This window comes from Xiphophorus couchianus, chromosome 6 (assembly GCF_001444195.1).
Source record: "Xiphophorus couchianus chromosome 6, X_couchianus-1.0, whole genome shotgun sequence".
NCBI lineage: Eukaryota > Metazoa > Chordata > Actinopteri > Cyprinodontiformes > Poeciliidae > Xiphophorus > Xiphophorus couchianus.
In genome coordinates, this window is record NC_040233.1 from 14,348,555 (window position 1) to 14,361,690 (window position 13,136).

At 38.4% G+C, this 13,136-nt stretch overlaps 2 protein-coding genes across 2 annotated transcripts; both read right to left on the bottom strand.

Annotated features, from left to right (window-relative positions):
- Positions 1-2,949: 2,949 nt before the first annotated feature.
- Positions 2,950-8,678, bottom strand: LOC114147221 (zinc finger protein 726-like). The gene is made up of 5 exons (XM_028021824.1): positions 8,235-8,678; positions 7,459-7,567; positions 7,271-7,376; positions 6,936-7,185; positions 2,950-6,029 (listed from the first exon to the last, which is right to left on the bottom strand). The coding sequence occupies exons 1-5, from the start codon at positions 8,505-8,507 to the stop codon at positions 4,911-4,913; spliced, it is 1,857 nt and encodes a 618-aa protein (XP_027877625.1). The 5' UTR covers positions 8,508-8,678; the 3' UTR covers positions 2,950-4,910.
- A 2,120-nt stretch (positions 8,679-10,798) lies between these two features.
- Positions 10,799-12,852, bottom strand: LOC114145875 (zinc finger protein 684-like). The gene is made up of 2 exons (XM_028019526.1): positions 12,412-12,852; positions 10,799-12,158 (listed from the first exon to the last, which is right to left on the bottom strand). The coding sequence occupies exons 1-2, from the start codon at positions 12,682-12,684 to the stop codon at positions 11,049-11,051; spliced, it is 1,383 nt and encodes a 460-aa protein (XP_027875327.1). The 5' UTR covers positions 12,685-12,852; the 3' UTR covers positions 10,799-11,048.
- Positions 12,853-13,136: the final 284 nt, after the last annotated feature.

The window sequence follows — 13,136 nt, forward strand, 5'->3', positions numbered from 1 at the left end:
CCAAGACATACTTTTATGACCAGAATACACGGAGAGTTCTTTTAAGTAGTACTTGACTCTTATTGTTTCAAATGCAAATTCTAATGGATATTTATACCAAGATTGTTACATGCAGTGGTGACTGCATGTGTGTTTGTCAATTCCGGCTGCTGCTGAGCTCTTGCAGTTTAGGCAGGCACAGCTGGCTCCACTCTGCCTCTTGATGAGCAGAGTATAAGGCCAGGTGGGGAACTGATCTCAGGGCCTCTTGGCCAAGTGGGCAGCATGTGAGCTGCAGCTTTGTGGTGGTTTGATGGAAGTGTGTGCACGCATTCTTTTTTTCCAGGTTTGTAGTTAAGTACGGCCTTGTTTATGGAGATGCCAGGTTCATGGTCTCTCCCAGGTTAGCTTGCTGGAGGATTGTCTCTTATTAGAAACCATTGATTTTATTTACACATTTTTTTCCTCAGGTTTTTCCCCTCCACATTCAAGATTCTTCCTGGCTTATTTTTAAATAAAACATTACCTATAGCCTCCTGTTTTTGCCTCTTCATTCCCTGGTCATTTGTTACTTTCCCCTCCCATACCTGTAGACTGCTTTGGAGATGTAATAAAGATGGGTAACAAGTAATTTTAGAAATTCCTACTATTTAGAGTTTGCAGTCTTTTGTCTGTTCAGCAGTTAAAAGAATAAAAAAAAATCAGACAAATTAGAAAAGTAAGAGGAATAAATATGGTAAATTTCTGAGGTTAAGGTGGATTTTTTTATTCATTAAACAATGAAAGGCTACTTGTTATGTGTAATCTTTGGGGAGCTTTAAATGAATTCAAATCTTTGTTGAAGACTCCCCTTTGCATATTGGCTTTTAATACTGCAGAGCATGATTAATATGCTTGTCTCTTATTTGTGTTTTTATAGTTTGTCTACATTTTACTTTCTAATTGACCTGTGCAGCTCTTTGGTTGCCTTTGGTTTTTATAGCCCTTCTTAAATAAATGAATTCTGTGTTAAAGGCATGGGCGTAGGTTTGGGTGTGGACGGTCGTGACATGTCACGACCAATATTCAAGGGATATAAAATAGTCCCGACCAATTTTTGCCATATTAATAAAAAAAAAAACATATGTATTTTTTAACAAAAACAAAATAAATAAACGAAAATCTACATTGATTAGTTTAATATTTCAATATACTACGCAGTGGTAGCATTCATTTTAAAATTCGCTGTTATGAACTATGACGACCCGCTATTGGCTCACAGAACGTGGATCTACTTTCTTTGATTAGCTGCAACAGGCGGCGGCCAGCTGGCCACACGCGGAACGGAAGCTTGGTCCATGGTGCTGACAGTGAACGCGTCTCCTTCTGAGTTTGACATTTATTATGAGTCTCCATGTCGCCACCAAAAAAGAAAAGGACGACAGACATTAGAAGTTATTTCGCTACCTCGGCTGTAAGTACAGTGAGGGGACCCATAAGTTAGATATCTATCACGCAACGCATTTGTTGTAAAGTCCGGTGTTTAGTAAGGTCAGCACTGAATGTGAGGTAGAATAGGTCTGTTAATTATGTAATACTTTTTCACATAGGATGCTCAGACAGCAGAGCAAGGGGCAGAGCAGAACGATGGAGAGGTGGCTGGAGCTTCAGGGCTCCAGGTGAGGTGTTGGATCTTTTTCCTGAAGTGCAAGAAGTCATTTTTTGTTCTTATCTGCAATTGTGTTTGTTGTATAATCAGTAGATCCAGAGGATATTTCTTTTGATCTTACTTTTTAATGTTTGCTGAATTTTGAACAGGAAAAAGTAAAATGTTCTTGAACTGATCTGCTGAGTATGACTGTATCTGTATCCAAGTTATGGTTATGGTTGGGGGGAGGGGGTTATTAAGCCAATGTGGTGCCCCCCTCCCCTCCCCCCCACTGGTCAAAAATGGTCGGTGCGTGGGGGGGGGGGGGGGGGGGGGGGGGGGTTGGTCAGTAAGTTGTAAGGTCCCACCAAAACTTAGACCAAACCTACGCCCTTGGTTAAAGGACTTAAGATCTAAAGTCTCTTCTGTAGTGTCTCTACTCAAAAAGCAAGCCATTACCTGACCAGTCATCCTCAAATTTTCCCATTAGAGCTTTCATTTGTCACAGATGTGTCTGGCCTCTCCCCTGTGTGCAGATACATGTGGGATTATTTGCTTCCATTGTCACATTTGTGTTGAAATTTCAGCTCCTTGTGTAGTAGAACAGCAACAGAGATGTTTTTGCATGTTCTCCCACAAAAAAAATCTATCTAGGGAGGCAGCTGCAGTGTTATCAATTTTAAAAAAAGTAATTGAACAGTTTTATGTGTAGCCTGTAGGAATTCAGACACATTTTTAAGGTCCTCCACAACAGAGAAATCATTTGTCTCTCCGAGAGCTGCAAGAACAAAATGGCATCAGTCTGGTTTTGGAACTTGTTGTTAACACACATTCTGGGCAGAACGTTTTCCTTGTGTGGTGTCCCGAAGCTATTAAGGGACAGAGCGAGGGAGGGTGATATGAGGACTTCCTAAGAGTTGATACACATGAGTTCTTGTGAAGTATGGAAAGTCTTGGCCAGATGGAATAAAAATAAAATGACAAATTTCCCTTTTCTTGCAAAGTAAGTACAGCCTGAATGTTGACCAGAAAATTCCAACATATTTCTACTAAATAGACCTCATAGGTCAAATATTTAGAAGAAAACTAATTTTCTTCAAAAACACAATGTTAGGATTCTGGAATCTGATGCAATGTATCAAATGCACACAGTGAAAATCATTATAAACCAGCTTGACAAATTCTGTTTAATTTTTCCAATAAAATGTGTCAGATGACTGGAAAACTTGGTAAATGGCCTGTAACACTTGCAGGAAGGTCTGCTAAACTTATAAGGCTACTTTGGTATTCAAAGAAGAATAAAAGAAATTATGGAAAAAAGCATCAAATCAGACACAATAGACTACTTTATATCATAATATTTAATCCATTTAGGTCATAAAAACTGATTAATTTGATATATTTTTATGCTCAGACCAAACATTTGCCTGAATGTTTTCAGTATAACAGGAACCACACTACATAAACTATTTTAAAACATTTAAACATCTCTTGATTTTTGTGTACTGTAAAAATAATTGTTGTGCAACTTTTACAGTCCAATGTGGTGTAGATGTCTCAGAATTTTACCTAAATAGACAAGAAGCAAAGTTTAAAAAAATAGATATATTTTTCTGCTCAAGCTGCTAACTGTGCTTCAATTTGGAAGTCAAACACCATCATATTACTGCAGCAGACAGAACTGAATGAGGGCTTTTCTTAAACGCTGAAATGTTTTGTGTGTCACACGTGTAACATTCAAGTGGGTCCACTTACAGGTCTCTCTTGGCATTTCTCTATAAAATGTAACCGATATTTTCCAAAGCTTTGCAGAAGGCTGAAGTTTTTTTTTTGTTTTTTGTGCCAAGAGTTTGACAGTCTGGAAAAAGGACATCCACACTTTGTGCAGCTTTTAACTTTGGGCCACTGGAAATAAAACTAGTCCCATTTGCTCTTATCTTTCTTTGTTTTCCTCACCCATAAGCCATTATTCCTCATGTTAACTCATCCCGTCTTGGCTGTCCACCAGGGGATTCGTTTGCTCATCAGTGAAAGTGACACACAGTGACAAATCTGGATTTATCTGCTCACCCAGACGTTGAAACAAACAATGATGCCAATCGAGGATTAGAGTGTCCTCGGTTTGTACAGCAGAATGTTACTAAATCAAAGAGGTGCACAGGGAATGCACTCACCCGTTATAATTCAATTTTAAAAAATGGAGTTTAATCCCAAATTAAGTTTAAAACTAAAAACTTTCGACCAACAGAAAATGAATGGAGCAATTAAATTCTGCATTTGTTGTAAGACTAAAGTCAAGCTTGTTACATTTCTGTTCTTCATATATGAAGAACAGAAGAGTGTGGCTGTTTTGTGATCTGCAACACATCACGTGTGACAGATGTGCACCACGCTAAGAGCTGCAGAGCTTCACATGGTTGTGGAGCATGTGAAGCTCTGCTTCGTGTGGACACAATTATTGGAGAGTAGCAGAACTGCATCTGACTTGCAGCTTTTAATTTCTTAACTTAGATGTGGATATGGAAACAACACCTGCGAAGGCAGTGGAGGAAAGAGTCCAGGAGAGTTTTGGGTCAATTCACCCAATCACTAAATTGTTCCCATTTTTTTGTAGCAACATTTGTTGCCATTTAGTTGCCATTTCATCTCTTCCTGTTTCAGTTTCATGTCTGTAAACAAACCATTTCTGCCACTAAAATGACTGCTGGACAGAGCCAAAAATATTTTAGCAACTTTATGCTGAAAACTTTTCTTGTATCGAAGTCATCCAACTATGTTTACATAAAACCAAAATATGAGAACAATGTAGAAGAACAACTTTAGTTCAATTTAGTCAAAGCTGATACACAAAGCACCACCAACCAGCTAAAACAGTGTACTGACTTTAATTGTACTAAATGTTTTGTTTTTTCCAAATAAACATTTGTACAAGAGTTAAATAACCAGAAAGACAAAAATCAAGATCAGGCAAGAACATGGTCTCTCTCTCTCGCTTTCAATTAAAACAAGCAGACACCTCTCAAAAGATTGAACTACTGTATCTTTACAGTATTTTTAGTCCACTTTAAAAAAACAGCATCTCAAAAATGATTTATACCATGCTAAATGACCTGAGAATTACCTTTTGTTACCAAAGATTACTAACTCCACATCAGCAAAAGGAGAATTTGGCCCAAACTGAGTCATAATTTAAGCTTCCTCAACATTTTTTTCTGGGGCTTCTTGAACTCTTACAGATGCCATTTCTGTCAGGTCAAACTCTTGAGTTTTCGGCTTACGAGCCTGATCTCACATCTTCATTCTGCTACTGCTCCTCTTCTTCCATTAAGTCCAAGGATTCCTCACTCTCGCTCAGCTTCTCCTCCTCCTCACTGCTAGACGGCTTTTTCTTTGGTTTTCGCTTTCTTACTTTGGCCGTCTTGGGTTTTGCAGCTCGGCCAGACTCTTTTTCTTCTTCGGACATTGTGACTCTGGGGTTCTTCTTAGGTCTCCCGACTGGTCTACCTGTGAGGGTCCTCCTCGTCCTTCTCTGAGTTTTCACCTCCTTTTCTGCAAGCTGCGCATCCTCTACTTCGGGGTCATTATCAGCGCATCCCTTCAGGTTTGTCGTTTTATGTTGATGGCAACGCTGGACGTGACTCTTCAAGCTCACGTTGTGATTGAAGCATTTATCGCATTGTTTACACTTGTAAGGCCTCTCCCCTGTGTGCAGGCGCATGTGGGACTTCAGATGGCTGGGCTGTTTGAAGGCACGCTGGCACACCGAGCACTTGAACGGTTTTTCCCCTGTATGCACCATCGAGTGTCTCTGGAGAGCCACAGCCCAAAAGAATTCGATCCCACAAACGGGACATTTCAGCGGCCCTGGCTTCAAGTGTCTCCTCATGTGGTTTTTACGCTTCTTGTACGTGGCAAATGTTTCCGGACATTCGGGACATTTAAAAGGATTACTTTCATTTAAGTGAGTCTGCTCGTGGGCCTTTTTGGCTACTTTTGTCTTAAACCCAACACGGCAATATTTGCAAGGATGCTCATAGTTTGCACTGTGCACCCTGTTGTGAAGAGTTAAGGCGTGGTCAGTGGCATACCTCTTCCCGCAGGTGTTACAAGAGAAGGGCTTAATTTTATACTCACAGGTGTGAGGCTTTCGTTTTACAAAAAACATCCCACAATCTGTGCAGAGTTCCCTGTTTTTCAGACTACCATGCATGTGGACGTCTTCGTCAGAGCTCTCTTTCTCAGATTCCAAAACTGAAAGCTCGTCGTCTGGGTCCCCGCTGTCCTCTGAGTCCGGGTCCCAGCTGTCGTCTGAGTCCTTGACCTCACCCGGATCGCTGGATTCCTCCGATTCTGTGGTGTGATCACTCTCCTTGTCAACAACTTCGACATTCTCACTGATCTCTACTGTCTTTGTAGATGTTGCCTGTCAACCACACAACAGAACAAGCAAGGGACTTAAAACACAATAAATTCTGTACAAAATATAAGATTACATATTGTTTCTCAAACACTCAAAGATAAGAAGGAAAATATTTAAAGCGTCTGTTTACACTTATCAAAAAGTAATGAAAACAACAACAGCAAAAAGAAACATTTGTTATTTGCAGACGCTGTGATAGTGGCAATAAGAGTGAAACATGTAAACAGATAGATGTAGTGGTTTTATTATGATTTTTTTTTTTTGCCCATATCACTGACCATGATATGGGCGAATGTGGCAGAGCATTTGTTTAGGATTGCCGGAGAAAACCTAGATTTTCCCACCACATGCCAAAAAGTCGTGGCAAAGTCACCGAGCCATTTGTTAGCACACATCTTCAAATCAGGAAGTTATGTTTGTGAAGGGATGAATGTGGTTTATATTATAAAAAGCCCCAGAAAAGCCATCCTTTAACGCTGTTCAAACAACTTCATTAGATTATAACCACTTCTAAACGTAGACAAATACATGCTGTTCTTCTAAAGCTCAGTCATCTGAGGTCTCAGAAATTAAGATTTTTCAACAACGTCAGACTGAACGGGTATTTGAACACAAATAAAACTTAGATTTAAATTGGGGTTAATTTTAGTCTTCTACTTTAAAGTGAAAAAACAACTTGCTGCTGAAACATTCACGCAAGTTGCAGCATATGTTTATTACTAATCGCCTCCAATTAGGATGATGTGATTTTGCTTATTTGACCTATTAGAATTTATTTTTGACCTGGAATCAAAATTGTACTAATTGTTTCAAACACAGATACTTTTTAAATTGCAACATATTCGTAAGGAAGTTAATATGACATCTTTTTTAAAAGACGAAAAACCCATTTGGTCATTAGGTCCCTACCTCTAAAAATATTTCCATGCATTTGGTCTGATGATCTTCTGACACTGCAGTAATGCTGTTTTGGGTCAGATTCTTCCAGTGGTTCTTGTAGCCACACTGCCGGCACTGCTGGTTCAGGACTAAGAGGACTCCACAGACCACTTTCTCGGTTTTTACTTCAGATTGACACATGGGGCAAGTGGCACTGAAGAGCTGGAGTAGCTGCTTTTCGTTTACAATGTACCTCTTACTCATCCGAAGCATGCTAACTCTGGGAAAGAAGTATACATCAGATTTTCCATCGTATTAGAAAATGGTAAAAACTAAAATAAAATAATAATTAGGGTAAAACTCACTTTTCCTTGATAATGTCAAGGTTTTCAATTTTTTCCAGCATCTTACAATAATCTGATGATGATGAAGATTCAGAGGCCTCGCTTGATGCTGGGCTTGCAGGGACGCCTGCAAAAAAAGAGAAAACATTCAATGCAAAAGCAAGGGGGTTTTTTTTATATTAATTGCCTAAAATTTTAAGGCAACTCACTCGTTAAATAGCAGTTCTCCTCTTTGTTTAATGATCCTGGAGTTGGACCATGGCATTTGTTAAGTTGGTTATATTCAAGTTGGTCAGGATATTTGGGCTGAATAATATCCTAAAACAAGCAAAAACAGTCAAGGTTGTAAAAACAAAAATACATGGAATTATGAAAACTTGCTTAAAGCAACACAAGTCTGCAAATTCTGCAACAACCTTGGTGGTAAATAAAGTGTTCAACAAATGTGTTTGGGAAAAAAAACAACACCCTTTTTACATTGCCTTGAGGCAGACGCTTTCTTGCAGACCTTGACTGCTGAATGTACAATGGCCCACAACAGCTTTGCAGGGGCTTCAAAGATTGAAATGACCCTGAAGAAGCCCATTTCAAATGGGAATGTTTTTCAGGGACAGTACTTGTGGGGCAATGAATGCTACGCCATGCAAGGTAAGTACACTTACCTAAAAAAAGATCTTCTATATGGACACGAACCCTAAACATACGACCAATAAGTTACACGGTGGGATAGGCCAATATTCCAGCAGCATTGGTTCTAACTAACATACAGTAAACAGTGTTGACCTTTGCTGACTTGTGTCGATCCGGGATTGTTCGTATGTTTACCATATTTTTGGGGCTTGTGTTACGTAAGAAAGCAATATAAATACACTCACTGTTCATCCACCTCACGAGCAGTAAAATCACGTAAACAATGACGCTAAAAAAAAAAAAAAACAGAATAAAGAACAAACTTCTTCAGATGTTTCACTTCATAGAATCTCACCTGTTTGGACTCTGGTTCGTCAGGGGAACACACTGATGGTACAGCATCAGATTTTAGCCGGGTCGAACCAGCAGCTCGAGTCACTGTTAGAAAACAGTGACTTGTGAAGTGTTCACTGCAAACACGGATGTCAGTCCATGAGGTTTCTTTAAGTCTCTGACCATTGACTTCGAAGAGAAACTGGACCCACTCCAGTCTCCTCTCTGGGTCTGCTGGAAGAATGAAATGCTGAGCTCTGCGACGCCACGACTCACAGCCAACGACGGAGCACATTCTGGATTTACGTTTCGCTACCAGTGTGTATAAAGTCTGGAACTGTACATTTAAGTGAGAAGTTAGCTACCCAACAATCGTCAACAGCACAAAATTGCTAGAAGCTAACTAGTGATGCTTCAGCAGAGGTGGAGCGTGAGGGGGGCGGGGTTTCGTGGCACTAGACTGATGGGAATTCAGACGATGTTTCAAGATCCAAATCATTTGGCTCCGCTCACAGTAAAGACGTTCATTCGGCTCTCAAGCCCCATCTTCATGTCAGCGTAATTCCATAACCCTGGAACCTTTTTGAGGAACTATGGTGGTTTATAGAGCCTAGAGATGGTAAAACGGGAATAACGTGTAGGTTATTTCCTTACTAGGATATGTCCCTATTACATTAGAAAAACGTATATGCATTTATAGACTGGATTGAGTAATCCCGTGTTTCTTTCTACTGTCTTTGAGCATTTTTATTGTGTTTTTCTTTATAACTATTTTTCTGTTTCTTTCTGTTGGAAAGTATTTGTTTTCTATTTCTCGTGTTAGAATGGTTGGTAATTGTTCAAAATTGAAAGACAGATCGGATGTCTCCTCTGTCTCCTCCTGCTGTTCTTTCTTTTTTAAAAAAAAAAAAAAAAAATCATCCTTAATGTCATTGTCTTTCATTATTCCTGCAAATATTACTAGTGCTCAATGTGCTTTTGGTTTTAGATTGCCTCTTTTTATGTGAAGCACTTTGTTACGAAACCCTCCTTTTGCACCACTATCCTATAAATAAAGATGACTTGGAAAAAGAATGTTTATATTACTCAAATTCCAAATTTTTGGTTTTTTCCCTTTTTGTAGTAGTACATAAATCCTAAATAAGCACGCCACCTGCAAAGTTTTCAGTACAAATCTGTTGCCTGTTCATTTTGATATAAAATTGCCCTGTTGCTCATGGTGATTCACAATAAGCACATAATGGGCTTTAAGATTTGCTTTTCCTCTTTTAACATTTATTTTAAAATTAATATAGGAATGGAGATTGCATTAAGAATGAGCTAATTTATTGGGTTTCTTTTTCGATTAGCCATGTCTAAATGGGCGGAGTGTCCCTGCTGGGTTGATATGATTTGTGGCCAAGCGTACACCGGTCAGAAGAAATAAATCAAAGAGCAAATTCACTTTCATTTCAGTTAGACTGCTTATCAGTCATATTATTTTATTTTTGAAGCGCAGTAAAATGGAATCAACAAACTTTATTTCTCCGCTACATTATTATTTGCCTGTAAGAATCTAAATAGTGGTTGTTATTAAAACATCCTCCAGGAAAACTAGGAATATACAGAATTATATGCCTGAAAGGAATGTTTTCTTCCTGTAACATGTTAGCAAATTAATAAGTCACAATGGTTTCTTACTGTGCTCTAGGATTAATGTTTTAACTTCTCATTTATTTTGGCTTATATGAAGAAAAAAAAAAAAGCTAAAATCAAAAAGAAACTCTTTAAAGATGCAATTTCAATTATCCACTGAGATACACAAATACTGCTTTGAACCAGTTTGTTGTTGATAATCTTTACTAACACCTATAAAGAAAAATAATAATTTTTAATAAAAATGTTTTTAAAAAAATAAATAAATAATTTCTAAAAAGAAAAATAATTATTTACTTAATAATCTGAAAACTAAAAATAAATATGCAGGTTGTCAAAAAGCCGATAGTAATTCTGAATGACCTTGAACTCATAGTGAGTACTGATTGTGTTATATATATTTTATGACAGTACTCTACATTTACTCCATATATCTAGACTAAGGATTAGAGATTTTGTTCCAAATAAAACACTGAAAATGGCAAAACTCTCCCAACATCTTTTGGGAGAATCTGGTGGCTTGATGACAAACAATATAAGATTTTAGGGCACAACTTGAAACAATACAGTTGGCACAAAAGAAACCTAAATATCACTGAAAGAACATCACACACACAATAAAATACGGTGGTGGAAGCATCATGCTCTGGGATTACCTGGCTTTAGATAGAACTTGGTCTTAGTTAAAATTTGTATCTTATACAAATAAACAATAATGATTTTTGCACTCCTGGATTTTTCATGGATGAAACTATTAAATATTTTTCTAAACCTCCCTTTTGCAAGAATTTTAAATGTGCTTCAAGGTAGCTACAGATAGACAACTTTTTATTTTTTAATTCTACTACATGACCCTCAACCATCATAATGCAGAATATTATGAATATTATTCAAAATTTGCTACTGAAAAATTAAGAATTTAATATTAGCCTTGATTAATATACTGTCAACCACAATTTGCATAAATGTTTATTACGTATTTTACAGTTTGAACATTTCATTCACTACATAAGTCAATAATGAAGTACTCTGAAATAATATTTTTCTTCACATTTAAAGACAATACTAAGCAGTTTTTTCATTTGTATAATATAAAAATAAACTTTCTAAAAACATGTTGCAAATTTTCAGTGTCAATATTTCATCTTTCTTCTTGTGAAGGATTGAAGCCAGGCGCCTTGTTCTCTTCATAGGTAGATTTTTATTTCTGCCTCTTCCCATTTAACTTTCCAGTTTCCACCACATTTGATTCAAAGTTTTTAGGTCGCCCTATTGGTCTACCTGTGCCCCTTCTTCTAGTTTTAGGTCTGTAAAACCCTTCCATTCGAGTCTCATCGTCACTAATCTGTGCATCATAATCTGTGTCCTGTTCCTCTTCATCACTGTCAAGATCTTGGTTTATACTTTTACTGAACATGTTAGATTTAGAACTGTTAGCGTCTCTTTTCTGGTTGATTTTTGTATCCGTCTTTGCTTCTGGTCCAGAATGTACAAGATGATAACGTTGGATGTGATTCTTTAAGCTCACGTTGTGATTAAAGCACTTGTCACAGTGCTGACACTTGTAAGGCCTCTCCCCAGTGTGCAGGCGCATGTGAGACTTCAAATGACTTGACTGGTTGAAGCCACGCTGGCAAACCGAACACTTGTATGGTTTTGCGCCAGTATGGATCAATAAATGTCTCTGAATGGAAAGAGCACGGAAGAACTCAACCCCACAGAAGCGACATTTTAACTCTATTGTCCCTCTGTGATTTTCCAGGTGGACTCTGCGCTCCTTGTTTGTGGCAAAAGTCTCCAAACAGTCTGGACATTTGTACGGTTTCCCTTGGGTTATATGGATCTGCTCATGTGCAAATTTGTCTGCCTTCAACTTAAACGTAACATTGCAGAATTTGCAATTAAACTCATAGTCCTCATTATGAATTCTGCTGTGAAAATTCAAAGCCACCTCATTGACACATCTTTTCCCACAAATGTAACAGGAATAAGGCTTCACTTTGTGCTCACAGGTATGAGGTTTTCGTCTATCAAAGAACCTTCCACAGTCTGTGCAGAGTTGGCTGTGTATGGGGGTGAGTGAAAGATAATCGCAGTAATCAACATGGTCTACAGAATCATAGCTTTGTTTCGCAGGAAATAGTTTCACGGGGAAAACACCCCGCGCTGGCTTCCAGTCCTCGTCCGAGTCTATTTCACCCGAATCGCTTGATTCCACTGATTCGTCTATAGGGTCACTCTCCTCATCAAGAACAGCATCAATCTCGGGAACCTCTGAGATGATGCTGGAGGTTGCATCTTCTGTTGCAGCCTGTGGCAAGAAGCATAATTGGTTTATTATATATTAAACATAACAGGAAAAGGGGGGGAAATACTTTAAATGTATATAATTTCTTTTTGATAGAATGAAGGCCCTTTGGAATAATTTTTAACATCAACCAAGCATTTACATCTGTCTGCATCTGTCCAGTGCTCATAACCTGGAGACACAATTTTGATCTAAACCTGACTCTGGATCCATGCGTAAATTCCACCTCGTTTTCAGCAGAGAGGGGAACACTTACCTCCCACTCAGAGCTCTCCTCGGCTCCCATACTTAAACACAATGACGGAACAGCACCGGGCTTCAGCTGGACTCCGTCATTGACATTAACAAGACAGTCGTCTGGAAAGTGTTCGCTACAAACTGAGATATCAGTCCATGATGACTCCTTAAAACACTGCTTGTTGACTTTAGCTAGAAACATGACCCATTCCAGTCTCTCCTCCGGATCTTCTGGTAATTTAAATCGCTGCGCACTGCGACGCGACGAATTACATCCAGCAACTGAGCACATCCCGGGTGTGCGTTTCGTTTTCTCTGACTCTTAAGCAACCTCTTGAGAAATGTTTCAAATACGCAACGTTAAAGTAGGAAGCGGCATTTTTCCGGCAGCTGCATTGAGCTAAATTAGCTAGCGGTATCTGTTTAGGTTGATAGTCGGATGGGCGGAGTTTCGTCAGAGGGTACGAATGGTTTATTGTCAAGCGTACGCCGGTAATAAATTCATTGCACATCGAAATGTTGTTACTTACAATTCTAAATGAATGAACAGCAAAGACCCAATACAAACTTATTATTATTATTATTATTATTATTATTATTATTATTATTATTATTATTAATGTTCAGGTAGTCATTAATATTAATTTCAGTCAATGCCACAAGATGGCGCCAATTATCTTTAAGTTCTCTGTGTTCCGTTTTTCAAGTTCTGTTACATCCGAGACATATTTTTACGGAGATGTT

What these genes read in the sequence shown, in the direction of transcription:
- LOC114145875 (XM_028019526.1), bottom strand. Translation starts at nt 12,684, where the DNA reads ATGTGCTCAGTTGCTGGATGTAATTCGTCGCGTCGCAGTGCGCAGCGA. An exon ending in AGGAGAGCTCTGAGTGGGAG is followed by an intron (nt 12,159 to 12,411) that starts GTAAGTGTTCCC and finishes TTCTTGCCACAG; the next exon opens with GCTGCAACAGAAGATGCAAC.
- LOC114147221 (XM_028021824.1), bottom strand. Translation starts at nt 8,507, where the DNA reads ATGTGCTCCGTCGTTGGCTGTGAGTCGTGGCGTCGCAGAGCTCAGCAT. An exon ending in CTTGACATTATCAAGGAAAA is followed by an intron (nt 7,186 to 7,270) that starts GTGAGTTTTACC and finishes CTTCTTTCCCAG; the next exon opens with AGTTAGCATGCTTCGGATGA. An exon ending in GCATGGAAATATTTTTAGAG is followed by an intron (nt 6,030 to 6,935) that starts GTAGGGACCTAA and finishes TGTGGTTGACAG; the next exon opens with GCAACATCTACAAAGACAGT.